General features: G+C 37.5%; 1 protein-coding gene and 1 pseudogene across 1 annotated transcript; both read left to right on the top strand.

The window, feature by feature from the left end:
• The first annotated feature begins 2,530 nt into the window (after window positions 1-2,530).
• LOC110730555 lies at window positions 2,531-13,859 on the top strand (annotated as a pseudogene).
• A 3,742-nt stretch (window positions 13,860-17,601) lies between these two features.
• On the top strand, window positions 17,602-20,229 carry LOC110730545 (60S ribosomal protein L10). Its single transcript, XM_021910359.1, has 4 exons — window positions 17,602-17,749; window positions 18,319-18,820; window positions 19,188-19,269; window positions 19,860-20,229. Exons 1-4 carry the CDS (start codon window positions 17,740-17,742, stop codon window positions 19,953-19,955), a joined length of 690 nt encoding a protein of 229 aa, XP_021766051.1. The 5' UTR covers window positions 17,602-17,739; the 3' UTR covers window positions 19,956-20,229.
• Window positions 20,230-21,037: the final 808 nt, after the last annotated feature.

Below are 21,037 nucleotides of genomic sequence, written 5' to 3'. Positions count from 1 at the left end.
CAAGAATCACCGTCTCAAGAAGACCCAAGTCATTTTGATAATATTGTGAATAACGAATTGTCGGTGTACGATGTGTATGCGGATACAGATGATGAGGATGATAATGGGGAGGAGTATGATAGGCTTGATGAAATGGATCTTGAAGATGGGCAGATGGAAATTGATGAGCCCTTGGTTAGAACTGCAGTACCCTAGTTTAGTCAGATAAATGAGAATTATGAAGTTGATGAGTATTGGGCCAATTCAGGGAGTCATACATCATTTGTTCCAGGGGGAGAATTCGAGAAGGGGATGTACTTTTACAATAAGAAAACGCTTCAAGACAGTGCTACAGGTAAACCTCATCATTATCCTTAAGCCTAGTTTGATAATGACTTGACGTTATTTATGCTTTACCTTTTATTTGATTTTTAAAACAGCTATGGGCTTAGGAGCACATCCATGTAGGGAGACCAGGTAGGCCTGTTGTACACCGTCCAGGGCAGCTGGACCAGGACGATCAGTACGCAGCATACGATGCTCCCCCGCTCCCTGAACCCGATCAGGCATACGGTTGTAGGTTCGTAACATTATACTTGTGTACTCAAATTTTGTTATAATTAGCTAGTACAACTTCTTAAATAATTTGTTGCCACAGGTGGGTGGTTCCCAGACTAACACATGCGCATACAGCGAGAGGTCTTCTCTACTACCGTGACGCCCTCGATCGACTCTCGGATGAACAGGTGGAATCTTGCACTAAATTTGTAATCGTTTGTTTACTCTTTATACTGTTTATTGGCATTGCCCTAACCTTTTCACGATATATCCTTGTTGCAGATGACATGGGATCCCTATTCTGCTGTGTTGGTAGAGGCCATGCCGGAACACTTGCTCGAGCATCGTGCTGAGTGGCTTGCCAGGACCCCCATGATCTGTTTCGAGGTCATGGAGAGCCACCTACCGGACCGAGTGTTGCGACAGTTCGGACTTCACCAGCCTATCCCCATGCCCTGTGACACTAGTATTCGCCTCCACAGCATTGACCGTCGTGGAAAGTTGGAGACAAACTGGGCACTGGAGCATCATCAATTCATTGAGCTTTGGGACCAGCTGTTGGAGTCCATCGCGTTGACGGTCACCTGTTTCAGGGTGTTATGGATCCGCGTGATCCTTACATGGTATGGTATAGGCAGATTACACGCCTTTTCATCAACCCTACCTACACCCCACCGTCCACGCACTACCATCCAGCTTATGATGTTATCAGCGGACTTGTGAGTTTTTTCAGTTTCTTGTTTTCCAAAATTATTTGAAATTCTATATCATATTACTAATTCATGGATGATTACTGCAGGCGGGGTATATGGGTGCGATGGTTGATGCACTTTCAGATGCCTTAGCAGCCGTACCCACCAGAGCCCAGGTTGAGCGGGTGCGAGATATGGGCATACATAGCTTGCAGAGATATGGCCATGGCCATCTCGTCCACCCCAGGGATGATCATGACCCCAACTCCTTCCATTCACAGTTCGACTTCGGACAGAGTAGTGGTGGAGGTCATACTTCGGGCTCTACACGGGCAGAGGATTACTTCATCCATAACACCGCTCCCGGCCACAGCCAGGATGACTCATCGTCTCGCCAGCTGACTCCTCCACCGTCCCGAGACCCATTCACCACCATTCAGCATTACACGAGGCGTCCGAGGCGTGTTCGTAGACGGACGGAGGACACACAGGATGGAGATCAGTTAACTCCAATACATGAGTCCGGATAGTATTAGTTAGTTGATCCTTTTGTGGTACTCAGATGTTTAACAATGTTGTATATAACGCTTACATTATTAATACAAGAAATGTTTTCTAAATGACTCTCTGTATAATTTGAAGTTTATTTCCCTTATTTGTCCGAATTTGACTTTTGTTAGTGAAACTATATCTTTTATATCCGTTATATGTATCAAGCAGCATATATTTGGTCTCCTGCACTTAAAGTGCTGTTTCACGATGGTTATCATGCTGTTGGGGTTGTTTCCAGTGTTTGATGGTTGTCGGTGGTGGTCGATGGTGGTGGAAAGGTTGGGGCTGGTGGTGGGAATGCTCTTGCGTTGTTTAGGGTATTTTATGGTAGTTTATGGGTGGTTGAGAGTGGCGGGCGGTGGTGGTGGGGAAGGTGGTTGATGGTGGTGGGGGTGGTGGTTAATGATGGGGGTGGTGGGAATGTCCTTGCGTTGTTTAGGGTGTTTTGCATTGCATAGGGGTGGTCGAGAGTGGCGGCCGGTGGTGGTGGGGGAGGTGGTTGATGGTGGTGGATGGTGGTGGGGGTGGTGGTTCATGGTGGGGCTGAGCTGATGCTGCTGGGTGAGGGTTATGTGTAGGGGCAGCAGCAGATTGCAGAAACTGCTGGTGATGCAGTGTAGCAGATGCTGCTGGTAATGCAGTCTAGCAGAAAACGCTGCCTGAGGCAGCGTTTTATGCTTCAAATAAAACGCTGCCTCAGGCAGCGTTTTAAAGCCCATATACATATTCCAGTATAATTTGGCAAAATATACTAGTATATTTTGCCAAAATACATACCAACAGGTCAACAAGGTGAGACAACGTTTTACTTCTTGATTTTTTTTTTTTTAAAAAAAACTGGGTGTAAAACGCTGTCCGAGACAACATTTCACCCCAGAAGCTTAGTTTGGGAAATACTTTTTTCACGAGACCAATTTGGTAAATAATTTACCAATAAAGCTCAATTTGGGAAAAAATCCAAAATATAATGGACCCTCCTGCAAAAAAATTAAATTCCCTCAAAAAATAAAATCAGACCCTCCTGCAAAAAAATTAAATTCCCTCAAAAAATAAAATCAAACAACAATAAATTCTTCCTGCCTTTTTCTCTTCCTCCTTTTTACTGTCACTCTTTCTCAGTCTTTCATTTTCAGCCACTTTCTCTCTCCTCCTCACTTTTATAAATTTATTTATTTTGGCTGCCATTTTTAGGTGGCAAAGCTTTTTCATGGTTGATTCCTTGAAATGTGACAAATTCTTCCAAATCCTGCCATCAATTTCTTCGACGAAGACGAAGACGAAGAAGTTTTTGTTGCAGAGGAAATTAGGGTTTGCAATTGAAGAAATTGAGAGATAATGCCTTTGAATAGGCATCAAATTAGGAATGAGTATAGTTTAGCGGATCCAGAGTTGTATAAAGTTGCTGATAAAGATGATCCTGAAGCTCTGCTTGAAGGTGTTGCCATGGCTGGTCTTGTTGGTGTTCTTCGCCAGCTCGGTGACTTAGCTGAGTATGTTCTTTCAATTTTTGAATATGCTTAGGGTTTCAATTTTTGATTGATTTGGTGAAAAGTTGTTTGTTATCGCGTGAATTTGAATTTAATTAATTGTTGAGATCTGCTTCAGCTGGATTAATTAAGATTATGCTTAACATTGACTCATAATGCAATTTCTGCGGAATTTCCTGAATTAGATATTGTTTGGTTTTGAAGTATTTATTTTCACTTTTTAAGTTTGATTTTTGGATTAAGCTTTACATTGACTTCAAATGCAATTTTTGCGGAATTTTGCCTAAATTAGTTATTGTTTGAATTTGAAGTATTTATTTTCACTTTTTTGGCTGTTAATGGAAGTATTTAGATTTTATTGTTAGTGATATTAAATTGCAGGAAGATATTATGTGAATTTGATGCCTACCAGATTTGTTGATTGTGATGTTAAGCGAGAAATGATACTCTCATCAGACTCTTGCTTCATTTCCTGAATAAGAAAATGAAAGGAAATATGGGGAAGGGAGTATGTGTTGTATGTTTTGAAATTGTATGCTGCCTGTTGGATTATGTTGGAAACCGATTAGTGATTGGCTGTTTGATTTGATCCCGAGTAGCGGAGCGCCTGGGCATTATACAATGCGTTGTTGATTTTTCTAGGATAATTGATCCAAGGTAGGGGATTTTGTGTCCGATAGCGAGTAAACTTGAAATAAATTTTATCTATGATACTGTACACATGACGAAGGGTTGACCTATTCTGGAATGGGAAAAAGGCTTAGCTCAAGTAATTTTGAAGGGAATAATAAAGTTCCTTTACTTTGGCACCCCTAGAAAAAGAAAAAACTGACTAATAGCTAACTTGATGTTGATATGCATCCTTATTATAACGACATGGATCAATAAGATGATTAAGCTCCATATGAGCTTTTGTATTATCCGAATCTGATAGACTTTTAGAGAAAGAATCTCCTTGCATCTGGCTAAGAACCTATAAATGCTTAAAATATGAAATGAAAAGGTGCAGAAAAATGAAACAGGCTGGAAATCTAGAGGTAGGCAAAGGACTAAACAGCTGTGGGGAGCTATAGAACAGGGGAAAAAAAAAAATCATCTTGGATGTGGATTTAGTGTCATAAATATAATTTCATAAACCAATGAGCCAATGAGGAGGAGATGTTGAATTATGCTACTTATTGTACTCTGGCCGAAGTTCTTGCTCCTAATTACTGTGGTCCTCTCTGTTTTTGTAGAGTTTCTATAAAGCTTTTTTCTCCTAAGTGTATTACATGCTTAACCTTATCAATCGCAGTAGGCCGTCTAAATATAGTTATGCTATATACTTTTTTCCATTGTGATTTTGCATACTAAGACATTCCTAGTCATCATGATGTGGTTGTAAGCTGTATACTCTGGTTGTTGCCAATTTAGCATTAACAGCTCTTTTGGATTAGGATCCTTTAAGTGTGTAGTCATTATACTAAATGCTTTATGGGGAGATGTAAGCCAAACACACCCAAGTGCCCAAGTGAAGCAATGTGAAGGCTGTGATTATTTGCATCCTAATTTCTTAGTGGGCTAAAAAATGCCAATAAATACTCAGTTTCAGCCATTAATGTCGTTGAACAAGCTCAATGGCAATGCTAGATAAGTAAACAGAAGGTTTGGTACCTCGGTGAAAAGATGAAAAGTATGTGATGATTTTGTCCCAAGTATATAGAATGGCAATTAACAGTTGGATGTATAGGGTTTGAAAATGACCTTTCTCATCTTGTGCCATTAGCTATTAGAGAATATTAGCTTATTAATGTTGATCAACTTGAATGACAATGGTAGGTAAATAAATTAGCTAAAGGGCATTGGTGTAAAGATTTGAAGGATGCAATGATTTGTTTGTTAAACCATGCAAAGATTGTCAGTATAGACTTGAATATGTCTTGATGTGTAGTTTGAAACATTGAGATGCAACCTTTCCATCTTCAGCTATTAGAGAATATTGCTGTCTGATAAATAATTTTTATAAGCCTACATTGACTGTTGAGAAAGATTAATTGATTTAGGTTTTTGAAAGTCACATGCTTTCTTTGTTGGACAACATTAAAAAGTGCTATCAAGCTAGAGGAACATCATTTAAACTCTGTCTATTGTTTTTCTGTCTGTCCACAACATTGATCATGTGGAACTGTTTTGTCTCATATAGGATTATAATTAACCAATCTTACTGAGAGAATATAAGGCATTGAGCACCCAATACATCTGCATAACGGAAAGTGCAAATGTCAAACCATGATTCCCCATAACATGTTGGAACAAACATAGATCTTTGACCATATAAAGAGTTACGAGTAATAGTTTAGAGATAAAGGATCGTGTGATGCATCTACATCTAGGTAGATTTTTATTTTATTCCTTTTCCCTTCGAGGGGTCAATCTCTGAATTTTGTGGTCGTTTGGTTAACATAGGAAATGAAAATTCCCATGAACTTCTAATTTATAGGAATTAAATTCCACAATCAAATTCATGGGAATTTCTTAAAGCAGTTTGGTTAGTAATGAGGGAAAAATTCCCATAGGAATTTCAACTTACCTCGTGGGGACTAGGTAAGTAAATTTCTACATTTTGTGGAAACTGAAAATTCCTAGGAAGTTCTACTTCCCCCATTTCACCAAATTTTATTGAAACAAACAACTTACTAATTTTGCAATTCCTAAGAACTCCCAACTCCCATGTTTTTTATACAAACCAAACATCTATATGTATCAAATTTATTGTTCTCATAATTTGCTGCAAGAGATGTTCCCTGATTACTTGTATATCTTCTGATTTAAAAAGGTTTGCTGCTGAAATATTCCATGACTTGCATGAAGAAGTTATGGCTACCTCTGCTAGAGGTCATGGTCTGATAGTTCGTGTCCAGCAACTGGAAGCTGAATTTCCTTCAATTGAAAGGACACTCCTCTCCCAAACTAGCCATACAGCGTTTCTCTACAACACAGGTGGGAATTTTATCAAGTGTGCATTTCTTATGGAAGATGCCTGGTTTTATTGTTGTTTAACTTAGTAGTAAATTTGTTTAATAAATAACAATTAGCGTCAGGTTTAACACTCTTTGTTTGACAATCAAGGGTCTAAAGGAAAATTTTATTTCGTGGTTGGTTAAGGGCCTGCTCTACTCACTTTATTATATGTTGTTGGGCTGATGGCGTGATTAAAGATTCCATGGTTTGGTATAATATTTTAAAAGCTCCTGCCCTATTTATTTCAACCTTTTGCAAGTATTGCAACTAACAAAAAAATGGTTTCGCTCATTTCTTTTCTTGCATCACTTTGGTAAATCTTGTCCTGTAGGCCTGAATTCGGTTCATTATTTGATAATTTGGATGCCTATATACTGTCTTCTGGCAATCTGGTCTGGATTGTACAACGTTTACTTAGGCATTTTCAGCCCGCAGGATGAAATTTGTGTATCTTATATTCAGAGGATTTACAAATTTTACTCTGAATTTGTTGTGGATAAAACTTTAACAGTGAAACTTCCCTTGGATTTTAGAGTAGTAAAAGCTGTTAATTCTGTGATAACAGTTATTGCATGGGCTTTTGTTCTCCACTTTAACATATGTATGTCGCAGGCGTTGACTGGCATCCTAATCTCCGTATGGATCAGAGTGTGGTTACTCGAGAAGACTTACCTCGATTTGTTATGGATTCTTATGAGGAGTGTCGAGGTCCTCCTCGTCTCTTCCTTCTTGACAAGTAGGTTTCTTTTATCTTGATAACTATGTATCTCCACACAGAATGATATGTTATTAGTTGATGATGTTGACGGCTTAACATGTTGCAGGTTTGATGTTGCGGGTGCCGGTGCGTGTTTGAAGCGTTTCACTGACCCATCATTCTTTAAGATGGAATCAACATCTTTGACTGGTAGAAAATTAGAAGGACAGAGGGATAAGAAAACTCGAAGAGTAAAGGTACAATGATACACCCTAATATGCGAAGAAACTTCTTATGTGGCTTGTGTGTGTGTGTGCATGCGCGCGCACACGTGTGCGTGTGTGTTTATAAATTAGAGTAGCTGCAACAATAACAATAACAAGTGATCTGAGTTGTGGCTTATGGTGATGACAAAGGCCTAGAAATATATATTTACAGCATGGTAATGAAAGGATGTTGACTTCATATGCAATATCAGTTGGCAGTTTCTGCTAAAAGGAGACAAAAGTGAGCTGGATGGGTAAATTAGTGTATCCGTTTCACTTACAGCTCCTCTGTTGCACTTACACCTCTTTAGATTATGTTATTCGGAGTACCTTTCTAAAATAGTTGTGTAGTTTTGTGCTTGGTGGTCTGAAGGGGATAAATATTGATATGACCAAATGGGTTGGTGTGCACTGCTAGTGATCATTCTGTTTGCTATAAAACTTGGTGCTTAATGTTACTACTTGTTATCAATAGACCTGTGTCATCAGCATATTACGACTTGTCCCTATTATTAGATCCAGTTGCTATTGATATCTATTACGAAGTATTGGTGCTTAATATTACTTGGCGCTCTTCTCATATATGTTTGACCTAATTTGGGTTTATGTTATTAGTTTGTTGTTGACTCTCTTGGAATTTGAAATTCTGTCAGTACGGAAAATGGAGGCATGCTGGCAACTTTCTCTATGTTGAATATTGATTTGAGATATATATTTTAAAAATGGGCAGTTTGCTGCTGTGCTAGTTTTTGCCCCTTGGCATATGCCTTCTAGCTTCTAAAGACTTTTTCAGCACCACCTTGACTGTATTGGTTTATACTTAACTTGATTAATCTTTGGTTTCTCTGCTGTTTGGATGTGTAATTTTATTACTACTACTTTGTGACTGTAAAGTAAATTTTTATTTCCAAGCTTGTGAATTCCATGTATATGTAGAATTCTGTCCTAAGTTTGTCTTATTGATCGTGTTTCAGAAGAGAGGACCACGCTGGAGAAATGGAGATACTCCAGAATCCTATCCGTCATCACATGCCAAGTATGAAACCTCCGTATATTTCAATGTTTCAATTCTTTTTCTTATATACTTTAAAGATTGCTAACTGATAAACATTAACGTATGAATTTTGTTAGTGCAGACTGCATCAGCTGTTTCTGGAAGAGCGTATTGAGAGTGGTATTAATGATCCAGCGCGTCGTGTAAAATTGAAGAAAAGGCAGTTTACTGGATCTCTTTTCGAGCAGGATAATGTGAAAAGTTATATGGAAAAGTTTTTGGATACTAGTCCACAGGAGCAAAAAATTCTTCATGAAATATGTATTGACCCTCTAGCATTGACATGGAAGTCAGATACTGTTTGTGAAACAGGTCTTGAAATTGTGGAAATTGGTGCAATTATTCCTGTCAAAGAATCAATAGAGACTGAAAGAAGCTTATGCTCCTCACCTGAAGGCAGGAAAATAGTGGTCAAATCATCACTGGGTGGTTTTAATCAGGACAAGTTGAATACATTGAGTGACAATAAATCTGTGGAAGTACCTGGACTCTATCATGAAAGTCATGATAGTAACTTATCAAAAATTTCGAAGGTGGTGAGTGGTGAAGAAATTGCAGATAGAGAAAGCATGTCAGAAGGCAGTGCTGATGGTGGTTGTGATTTTGATGATGTTGCTAGTGAGATTGATAATTATGTGGACGCTCTTGCTAATATGGAGTCTGAATTTGAGACAGATTCTGATTGTAAGAAAAATCCACACTATTTGAATGTGGAACCCGTGATGGCAGATTCTGATGGAAGCGAAAAAACGGCAGGAGCTCCATAGTGTATCCTTGGATTCACAATCAATTGGAAACTCCATCACATCTGAAGATGGCGATCGTTTATTTAAAGAGAGGGAAAGTTCATGCTCCAACAGTGTGAACACTTTGATGGAGACTACAACTGATCTTGATGTAGCAGTTACTACTATCCAAGCCTCTAACTGGGATTCTGACAATATCTTATTTGACCATCATTCCACATACGAGGAGATTCTCAGAAAAGAAAGAGATATGCATGCAGCAGCCAGTATTGCTCATGCCGCAGTTGATGACATATTGAAGAGTGAGGAGGAGTTTGGTGAAGCTTTGAATACTTCATCCCTTGCAGATTCAAATAAGAAGGTTCTTCCTGTAGATATGAAAGCTAGTTTAAAAGATGATCCCTTTCCATGCCCAGAATCAGAAGTCTCTGCAAAGCTTGATGTTGATTTGGGAGAAACGGATCAAGGACGTACAAATCAAATTGGTATCTTGCATTCCCATAGAACATTTTCTGACACTTCTGAGGATAGTGGGCATTTTGTCAGTGTGGAACCTTCAGTTCATGATAAGGATGGTCCACATTGTAGTGTACATTGTGAGGCATCAGGGGGTTTGTTAAATAACTCGGATGGCTTGGTACATTTGCCTGAAACAGACTCCCATGATACAGCTGGTTCGTTGGTCGAAGGGCATGATACGGGTTTTGGAGCAGCAGAATTAAATGCTTGTTCAGACATTGGATCATCTGGTAAACACTCTCCTGTTTCCGTTACTATGTATCAAGAGAAAACTAAGTCCATCATTATGGCCCATGAAGAAGATTGTACTCCATCAACTGGTAAAAACTCAAAAGATTTATGCTCTGCCACAGATTCTACTGCGAGTTTTGGTCTTCACGAGCTGCTTCCTGAAACAAAGAATTCTGGCCATGCATCTTTTGGTTCTTCTGCGGAAAATCTTCCATGTTCCTGGGAAGATACTAGTATGGAAGATGATATTGCTGTGAGTAAAGAAATAGTATCTTTTGCTCTGCATGGTTGCCAAGCTGAAAACTTGCGTGGCATGTCCAATCAGCTACATACTAGCGCACGAGAATTTCCACCTGGTGAGATTACTGAGGCAGCTAAACTCACTAATTGTGGCTCTTTTGAAGCTGATGCAGCTATTGCATCTTCCAGGGATGACTCCAATAGTGAGATTTCTTGGTCTGCTGATAATATTTTGAAGGACTCTTTCAAGGTGGGAAAGCCATCCCCTGTTCTAGATCCTCTGGAAAAGCAATGCGAATGGCTGACAATGCCCTTAGAGGCAACTGATAGTACTCTACTGGAGCTTTGCCCAGATGAAGCTTGTGAGGTATATTCTGGTAATGATACTGGATACCCTGTTTCTGTTGATGGGAATCCAGATAAAACACCAGCCTTTGAGTCAGATACTGTTGTGGATGATCATGAATCTCAAGCTGCAATTATTCATGGTGAAACCAGCGTTGATCATGCTCCCCTTGATCAGCATGGTGACAAGGATAAGATCTTTTCTCCTGATGCATCCCCCCTTAACATACCCTGTGAACATACTAATGATTCTTATGTAGTAGCATCTGAGGATGTGTCACATTCGGATTGTCATGTGGGGAAGGTGGAGCATATAGAAACTGTTGCTGATGGTTCCGAACAAGTTGATATCATGGATGATTATCATCAAAATGGGTCGACTACGTCATCGACTTTGTCACTACTTCCTGAGAAGCTCCATGAGCCCCCTCTTTTAGTCACCGAGCAATTCCATCAAAATGATGAGGAATTGAACATGGAGCAAAGAAGAGAATTAACTGAAAGAAGGCAAATTGATCCTGCTCGAGATGCTTCTGTAACTTCCAATGCCAACATGTGCTACATATCTTCTGCTGATTCTCCCACCTTACGTGATGGTTCACTGCCTGAAGATGTCAAGAGTAGTGAGAACTCAGCTGCAGAAGCGAAGGACCTGGATTCACTTGGCCATGCTCTCTTTGATCCCCAATATGTTGAGAGAGAATCAAGCATAGCTGCGGCCGGTTTACATGATGATGACCAACCTACACTGTCAAAAATTTCACCGCAATCAGCTGAGTATACACTGGACACCTCCAATGTATTGGTGCATGGCAATGGCATGCTAAGTAGTGGTAATCAAGCCTCCCAGTTGGAGAACTCTGGTCAGCCCCCTCGAATCAACCTAGAGCCACCATCTCTGCCTCCTTTGCCTCCTATGCAATGGAGACTGGGCAAGTTCCAAAATTCTGCTGCTGCTCCAGCGGGGAGGCAAGTGGTACAACATACCCGTGTTCCAGTCCAAGTTCAACAAATTGGTCTGCCGACTATGCACCATTCCCTTGCTCCAGTACAACCAATACCCCTACCAGCGGTGCACCATACAATAGCTTCTTTCCAACCAGTGACCCTTGCAGCAGGGAATAATACACTTTCTTCAATCCCACCGACAATCCTGCCTTTGGCTCCACCAGCAGTGCACTATGCGTTTTCTCCTCTTCAATCAATTGTCCTATCAACTAGCGATTACAGAACTGAAATTAATTCTCAGTCTCTTACAAATGAGGGACATCTGGGGTATTCAGATGGTTATGTGGCACAGCAAGGAGTATTTGCCCTGCCAATGCCGGTTGGAGTTTCTGAAGGTTTATTCCAGATTAACACTAGTGCAGTTGGAAGACAAGACAATATACCATCCACAGTCTCTTCTGTATCCACAAATTTGGATGCTTATGTAACACAGCAAGGAATATATACAGCGTCAAATCCATTTATGGTTTCTGAAGATTCTTCCCACGCTAAAACAGGTGAAGTTGGAAGACAAGACCATGTACCTATTACGGTCTCTTCTGCCTCAACGTCATTGAATGGCACTCAGATTTCTGAAGGTTCCCGTCAGCCTACTGTGGATCCCCCTGAATCCGGATCATTAGTTGGTCACTTTTCTGAAAATACATCTACACTAGAAACGAAAGTGGACACTGAAACTTCTATTCAAGATGAGCTGGTTGGACACAGTCCACAAGTGTCGGAGGAAGTAGCAAATTCTTACTCTCCGCCCCTTGTGGATCAAGCACCCCCGGGTTTGGTGGCTCCTGAGGCGGGAAGAACATGGTCGAGTGAATATGATGAGATTCCATCTTATGCAGATGGAAATAGTAATGGAACTCTCCAGAAGAAGCTTCCAAGACCTAGAAATCCTCTCATTGTTGAGGTTGTTTCCATTGACAAAAGCAAGGTTAGTCCTGAAATCGTTGTTATCTTAGATTCTGTAGTTTTATCTTGAAAATGCTTTACATAAAAAAATAAAAAATAAATAAAAGATAATAACCACATACACTTAGAATGGTGTGTTCTTATATCTCTTATGTTTTTGTAGTTGAGAAAGGTTGAGAGGACAAAGCCACCATTGGAATCAAAACCCGAAGAAGGAGAGTCTATACTGGAGCAAATGCAGTTGAGAAAAGTGGAGAGGGTCAAAACACCAGTGGAGTCAAAAGAGGAAGGAGGAGAATATTTACTGGAACAGTTGCAGCTGAGAAAGGTGGGAGAAAGGGTAAAACCTCCAGTTGACACAAAAGCTGAAGAGGAGTTTTTACCAGAACAGTTGCAGTTAAGAAAAGTTGGAGACAGGGTTAAATCACTAGTTGATCCTAAGTCTGAAGAGAGAGAATTTCTATTGGAACAGTTGCAGCTAAGAAAGGTAGGGGTAAAGTCTCAACAAGAGGTTGAGCCTAAAGTTGAAGAAATTAATTCACCAATGGCGCAGTTGAGGAAGGTCCGGGAAAGGGTTAGAGAAGAGCTTGAACTGAAAACTGAAGAAACAGAATCCCCACGAATGCTGCTGAGGAAGGTAACTGAAAGGTCACATCCTCCAGCTGAACCAAAAGCAGAAGAGAGAGACTCATTATTTGAACAAATAAGAAATAAGGTTTGCCCTCAGATCGCATTTCTTAATGTTCATGGTGTTACTTATCCTAAACATTGTCTTTCCTAATGTTCATGGGTGTTACTCATCCTGAACATTGTCTAAATACTCCAAAACTTGCAGCTGAATTTTTATTTTTTCCTTTCAGTCGTTCAATCTGAAACCAGCAGTTGCAGCTAGACCCAATATTCAAGGTCCAAGAACAAATTTGAAGGTTGCTGCCATTTTGGAAAAAGCAAGCACTATCCGTCAGGTTTGTCCATGCTCAAAAACTGTTTGTAGAATCATTGATTTGCAGTCAGGCCCATCTATATTTCATAGTTCTTCTTCCACTGATAAACTGACAAATTTTGAAACAGGCAATGGCTGGAAGCGATGAAGACGATGATGCAGATAGTTGGAGTGATAGTTGATACAACCACATCCCACGTGCCATTGTCAATATGCTAGATGAGACTGTATCAACCTTTAGTATGAAGTATATAGATTCAAGGGTGGTTGTAGTTCGTCCCTTACCCTACATAGATATATGTATAGTGATTTTTTCTTTTGTTCTCCCCTCCCATCTTATAGAAACATTAACATATACATACACGAGCAGCCTGGGGTTCTGCGTGCAAGCGCATCTCCAGCCTGCCCTGCAGCACCATTCAATGTTCATATTAATTTGTATCAATGTTTCCAATTTTGGCTATAGGAGTCTGCAATCAGATTGATGTATATTTGCGTTGATTTTTGTCCAATCATTTTGTGTTCGTGTATCAACTATAAAGGATGGTCCTCTGCACACTACCCCACCCCATCTTCGCTTTTCCTTTTGTTGGAAAAGGCTACCATTCCAATTCTGTTTAATCTGTTTTTGTATCATTTATTTTTGTAAAAATGAGGATAAATTTCCATTTCTGTTCTTGTCTTGTGCGATGATCAACATAAAACTGGCCTGCAGAGAGTTTGAGATAATCAAATTCCCTCAAGGAATTTTCGTAGTGAAAGAAAGGCTGTCAAAAAAAAAAAAAAAAAAAAAAAAGGCAAAGTGAATATATTCTTAAATATTTTTTTGAAGAGCAACAAATTAATTCCAAATTCAAATTCAAATACTCCATCCATTTTTTTTTATAAGTTAGAATTTGGATTTTGCACCATTCATATGTCATCATTGACTTAATTTTTTTACCAATATATAATATATAAATATGATCATATAATATGTTGTTGGATTTGTCATAATGTCTACTTTAATTAATTTTTTCACAATTTTTACTAACCTTTAATTAAATATATTGATGGTTGTAGACACCTACTTTTTGCTTCTTGTCCTGACGGGAAGTGCGATGATGTTACAAAAACTCGTTCTTCATGCTAGATCAAAGTTAAAGTGTTTATGAACTCCGAAATGCATAATGAAGTAAGTTAGAACCCGTATTTGAGACCAAATTATTAGGCTTAAAACTTGTTCATACATGTTTAATCTTGATTAATAACGGACCTAAATGGTCAAATGCAGTGATTGGATCAAATGGATCTTACATTGTTGAAAACCGAGCCAATCAGAACAATTAAAGACTTAATATTTGTTCATGACCTATACAAATGGATAGTTCTTTCAAAGAGCTGTCCAACTGTACATTATAAGCCCAATTCCGAGTTAAAACGAAGAAGTTATCATTAAAATACTAAACCGGGCCCTAAAACCGACACCCTTGCACTCAAACGGCCATATCTTTTGATCCATAACAGATTTTAACCTAACTCTAACGGCATTGGAAAGTAGACATTCAGAACTTTCCAATGATATCTTATTTGCCTTAATCCGATTTCATAATCAAAAGTTATAAAAGTTTTAAAAACGCGTTTTTGTATAAGGCAAACCGCACCGCGCGCAACTTTCACAGTTGTGCGTGTCAGCCGCGTGCAAGTCCCAGAGTTGCGCTCGCCACTCCAGCGCGACTTTGTGAGTTGTTCACGCCCCTTGACACCATGACTCTGAAACCCTAAACCTAGATTCCTACGCCTATAAATAGGGGTCTTCGTTAGCCCTAAAGACAACAAAAAAATCAGAATAAAAACCCTAGAGTTCTAGAAACCCTAATTTCTCAAGTTCTCTGTTACTATCATACTACTTTTCCCCTCTCTTCCTAAATACTCTTCAACCCTAATCCATTCCATTGAAGTCCTTGGAGGTACGAAGAAGGAGGGAAGTCCACAACCGCCCAGAACGGAGATCTAGCAAAAAAGGAGAATAGTTAGTTTCCTAAGCACTTAGTTAAATCACTTTTCCTTTCTTGTTTAAATAACTTTAATCAATTAATTAGTGTTGTTTGATCACTTTAAACAAACTCCAATTAATTAATTTCACATAGCATATATCTTGCGTTAATTAAAGACTATAATTTAATAATTAAATTGTTATTTTATCACCTAAGTCACGGCGAATATTGTTTATTTCTTGTTCCTTTCACGAATTTGAATTAAAAAAGAATAACGACATTCGTTGCAATGTAGACTTTTTGTGATTAATGTTTGTAAATAAAATCGACTAACTTAGTTTTTAGGAATTGCGTTGCATATATTATTTGGTAATGAAATTGTGAAAAAGGAAGAGCTAGTAAAGGCCGCACTAGGGCTAGGATTGCGATTCTCAAAGAGAACATTTTTCTAGTACCCTCGCTCCTGAACTCATTTCTGGTTTAGTAGACCAATTTGGGCATGGGTAAACTTATGATTCATGCTAATTATCCCTTGAACACTACTTGGGAGAAAGGTATGAACAAGGTTTATGAGTTATCCTAAAACTCATTGGTGACTCTTTATTGGTTAATTATAAACAAAAAAAGTAATGACGGACTCAATTCTAATTCAAGGTCTCCCAAACAGTTAGGAAGTAAAATCCTAACACACCCTAAAAAGTGTAAAATCCTAGGCTTCTGAAGGGCCAAGGGCATAGAGGAAACGGGATCCCCAACGATAGGCTACTCTCCTCACAATGGTCAAAGTTGTGTCTCGACAAATGTGCAAATTCAACTCTAGCTTATTAAAAAAAACAGAGGGAGTAATAAAAATAAGTGAGATTTGAACCTATAACATGTCAACGATATCATTAGTTCCTTAGGCAGTTAGGCCCTATTACACTCACTTTTCAAAATTTACAATGTCATATCATATCATATCACTAATATATAATGCCGATCTCGCAGTCAGGCCACGAGATAGTGACACTTGGCATTCCAGTTTTTTGCCAAGTGTCGAGCCACGTAGGCGACAAATATATATTATTGTGACACATATGATGTCAAGTAAGCGAATTTTGGATAGAATTTTTCAAGATAAAGATGTTATATAGAGTTTTATTATCGATATACTTTTAATATTTCATACATACAAAATTAATTATAACTTTTAATAAATATCCTATAACTCGGTTTTATTTGCATCATAAAATTTGTTTTAAAAAGTTTCTTAAAATAAGATCCATTTATAATATATTTAATATATTCAAAAAAAATAATAGATTAATTATCAGAAAAAATAATTTTAGTTTGGTAAAAAAATACTTTCAGTTCAGTAAAAATAATTTAAGTTCAATAAATAAATTTCAAGTTAATAATAACTTAGATATCTATTTACAAACAAATTACAAAAAATACACTACTATATAAATAAGAGATATGATATCATATGTCTAAATATTCTGCATCATCATAAAGAATTATATGACCTTATTTAACATTCGAGCCAAAAAATTTATCTTAAAATTTTATCAATAATTCGGGCATCGCCCGGGCACAAAACTAGTAACTAATATATATGAAGCTAAACTATTAGTCAGGCTACAAGACAGCGACACTTGGCGTTTCAACTTTTTGCCAAGTGTCGCGCCACGTAGGCGACATATAAGATTTAATACGACTACTCTGACGCTAGATAAGCGAATTTAAGATAGATTTTATAGAATAAGAAAGTTATATTTAAGATAGATTTTTAGATAAAAAAAATTTAGAATTTTATTTCTGATAGGACTTCTAATTTTCCATACGAATAAAATAGATTGTAACTTTCAAAAAAAGTTATTTAGATTGTAAATTTTTAATATAATTATCAAGTAGCAAATTCGAATAACATAAATATTTTTCTCATATATAGTTTATAAATCTATAATATATACGGTGCTTTTACAAAAATCAATGGTATCCGACGTTAAAATATCCTAAATTAAAAGGGATGTACTCCTCTTACATTACACTATTTGTATCAATGATATGTTCAAAAAATTAACATATAGATAAAATGTTTATCTTATTAGTAAACAACCTGGGCATCGCCCGGGGCACAAAACTAGTTTATCATATTGCAATCAATTATTAAAAGATATAAATTCAACAAAAGTAATTTAATTTTATAAGAAATAATTTAATTTATTGATAAATATCATGTGAACAGAACATAGCATACTAGCATTACTGCATTAGACATTGATTATAATTATTAATTGGGCCGTAGATCATAGACTGGACCAAACTGTTGAAAAAAGATGCCGTAAATGGGCAATCTAATTATCTAACACTTAAAACACGCCAGCACAAACGTCATAAATCGTAATACCCCTGACCGGCCCAACAAACAGGGCAACCCGTCGATCTACCCGTTTTTTCTCTCTCTTTTTATTTATAAGCCCACTTTATTTCTTCTTGTCCCCCGACTTAGGGTTTTTCGATTTTCGGAGCTCAGAATTTCTTCAAGTTACGCCGCCATGGGAAGAAGTAAGATCTTCATCTATGCTTTATTTTTTCTGGATTAGTGTTTCGATTGTAGTATCAATTGTCAATTCTGTTTTTGTATGTTCAATCGATTTTGTGAATTGAGTTTCTTCGACAAATTCAGGATTATAAATCGAATTCCGCTGTTTTTATCTGCTAGTTTTTGCTTGATTTTTAGTTTTCATATGAGCATTTTGAGTGATTTTTTTGCTTATCTAGTCTGTAACTTTTCATACTTTATTTCACAATTTTCATACTTTTGTTTTGATTCGATCAATTTTTTTTTTTAAATACTGATAATTTGTGGTATTTTTGTATGAATATGTGCTTATGTATATTTGATTAGTAATGAACAAATGACAATAAGGTTGATCCAATTTTTTGATTGTTTGAGATGTGTTGCGTTAACTTAATTTCCTTTTTATTTTTCATATCATGGAGTTACTTGTTAATTCGATAGTAATGTGCTTTGCTCAAATGAGGGATTTATAAAATGAAATCTGATGTGATAAATGAATTTTTTTTGTGCTAAAGAAATTGAAATGTGATTGTTTTAAATGGATTCAATTTAGGACCGGCAAGATGTTACCGTCAGATTAAGAACAAGCCATACCCTAAATCTCGGTTTTGCCGTGGTGTCCCTGATCCTAAAATCAGGATTTATGACGTCGGTATGAAGAAGAAAGGTGTCGATGAATTCCCCTTCTGTGTGCACCTTGTCAGTTGGGAGAAGGAAAATGTGTCAAGTGAGGCTTTGGAAGCTGCCCGTATTGCTTGCAACAAGTACATGACTAAGTTTGCTGGAAAGGATGCTTTCCATCTAAGGGTTAGGGTTCACCCGTTCCATGTGCTTCGTATCAACAAGATGCTTTCGTGTGCTGGGGCTGATAGGCTCCAAACAGGTATGAGGGGTGCTTTTGGCAAGCCTCAGGGTGTTTGTGCTCGTGTTGCAATTGGTCAGGTTCTCCTTTCCGTTCGTTGCAAGGACAGTAACAGCCACCATGCTCAGGAGGCTCTTCGTCGTGCTAAGTTCAAGTTTCCTGGTCGTCAAAAGATCATTATCAGCAGGAAGTGGTATGTTTACTCTCTGCTTTTTTTTCTTAAGTTTCAACACTTATCTATATGAAAATTGGGATGTGTAGTATCTGGGTTATTAAACATTTATATGCTTAGAACTAGAGTACCTGCATTTTACTTGGGACTTCTTTTGTTTGGTTCAACAATGCTAATTTTTGGTAACAAATGTTATAAAATGATCGTAGAAAGCTCAAATATTTTTAACATATTAGTTATACACTATTTGATCAGTTTTTTGTACAATACTGGTGGTTAATTTAGCTGGTAGTCTTTGAATCTTGAGAGTAGTGGTTGATGCTAGTCTGAACTCTGAATTATGAGTATCATGTTTCCCAGTACTGATTTCTGTAACTCTATTGATCAGGGGCTTTACCAAGTACAACCGTGCTGATTATTTGAAGTACAAATCTGAGAACAGGATTGTGCCAGATGGTGTCAATGCCAAGGTTTGTTGATTTTTTCACTTCTAATTTTGTATGATGATTGGATTTCGGATTTTGTTCTCTGTTAACCTGATGACATTATCATTGATCTCGTTTTTTGCATGGAACTAATAGTTAGATCCCTTATACTAGTATATTATTTGATTACACTGTTAGTTTAGATTAACAGTCACTAAATTATCAACGTGCTCAGATTGTTGTGCTTCATAACTGTTGGTCTATTCATATTTGTGGTTTTTGAGTATGCTGGCGAATTGTGAAGGCTTCTCTGTATTATTGTGATTGAGCATGCTTATTGGAAAACTTTGCTTAGTACTTAATACCAGTCAGTGCTCTTAACTTCTGGAATATACCTTTCTATGTTGTTTGCCTATGAGGGCATATTTTCTAGAATTTTCTACTTCGTTTGCCTATGTTAATACATTCGGAGTTGCCCAATGCCTTGAACAAACCTTTCTTTAGCGAATTGATAGCTTTGTCAATTCTTGTCTATGTAGAGTTTTTCCTCCTGCCTTCGTTATTTCTGTAGCTTACTTATTATTAATAATTAATAGTGACTTACGGGGCTCTCTGATGTATTTTGTGCCTTGCAGCTTCTTGGTTGCCATGGACCTCTATCAAACCGCCATGCTGGACAGGCTTTTCTAACAAGTGCTACTGCTATTGCACAAGAGAAACTTCAAGCTTAGATATTTGCCTTCCTATATGATTGATCTATACCAGACTTTTTGGTTGTAGCTTAATGTTCATTTTATTATATGTTACTATTGTCATACATCTAGTATTTAAAACTAGGGGTTCAGTCTGGTCCTTTTTAAGATGGTGTTGTGCATCAATGAATCTATTTGATATAGAATCACGCTCTGCTCTCCTAGTACCTTCTTTAAGGATTGTGTTTTTATTTTTAGACCAAAGTTTTTGAAAATATTGGGTAAATTGCTTCTGTTCGTTGATTTTTGTTCATGGCTTGTAAGTTTGTTAAGTTCTGTTTTGCTGCCTTGCTGGTTAGATATAATCGCATGAAGCAACTTTTCATTACACCTACTAGCCTGTATTTCTTGTAGTCGATTGTGAATTTTGCAGTCAGACTAGGGCAACAGTAATGCAATGCGACATCTGTATTGTTTTAGATTAATGCCATTAATCTACCAATGCCCACTTGGTAAATCATATCACTAATAAATAAAGCGCGGGTCTCGCAGCTTGATTACGGGACAACGACACTTGGCATTTATGTTGTTCGTCAAGTGTTATGCCACGTAGGCGACAAATATGTGAAAATTAGATAATACACCCGGGTGCACCATGTTCATGGTGCACCCGGGTAAACAAAAAAGGCGGAAAGAACATATAATGTTTGATAAAGAACATATAATGTTTGACAAGGAACATACCTTTAATATGTTCTTTGAGTGTGATCAGTGTGTTCTTTGAGTAAAATTATATGTTCTTTACATTATAACTTATGTTATTTAACATATGTTGATAAACATATTTTTTTTTTTGGGTTTAACAATACAAAGTATGTTCTTTGAATTTGACGTGTATGTTCTTTAAGGTCGTAATGACGTCCAAATTCTATTTTTATTATCATATGTCATATTTAAATTACTTTTATTATCATATATTCTTTGAGTTTGATTAGCGTGTTATTTAGGTATTAACTATATGTACTTTACAATATAAATTATGTTCTTTTAACATATGTTATTTTGAAATTTGATATTGAAATCTTAAATTATTTTTAATTGAAAATAATATTAGAGTAAAA

This window comes from Chenopodium quinoa, unplaced genomic scaffold (assembly GCF_001683475.1).
Source record: "Chenopodium quinoa cultivar QQ74 unplaced genomic scaffold, ASM168347v1, whole genome shotgun sequence".
Classification (NCBI taxonomy): Eukaryota; Viridiplantae; Streptophyta; class Magnoliopsida; order Caryophyllales; family Amaranthaceae; genus Chenopodium; species Chenopodium quinoa.
Note: the sequence above shows the minus strand (reverse complement) of the source record. Positions and strands in the feature narration are given on the sequence as shown.

Coding starts and splice junctions, on each gene's coding strand:
- LOC110730545 (XM_021910359.1), top strand. Junction 18,821..19,187: donor ATCATTATCAGCAGGAAGTG/GTATGTTTACTC, acceptor TCTATTGATCAG/GGGCTTTACCAAGTACAACC. Junction 19,270..19,859: donor CAGATGGTGTCAATGCCAAG/GTTTGTTGATTT, acceptor TGTGCCTTGCAG/CTTCTTGGTTGCCATGGACC.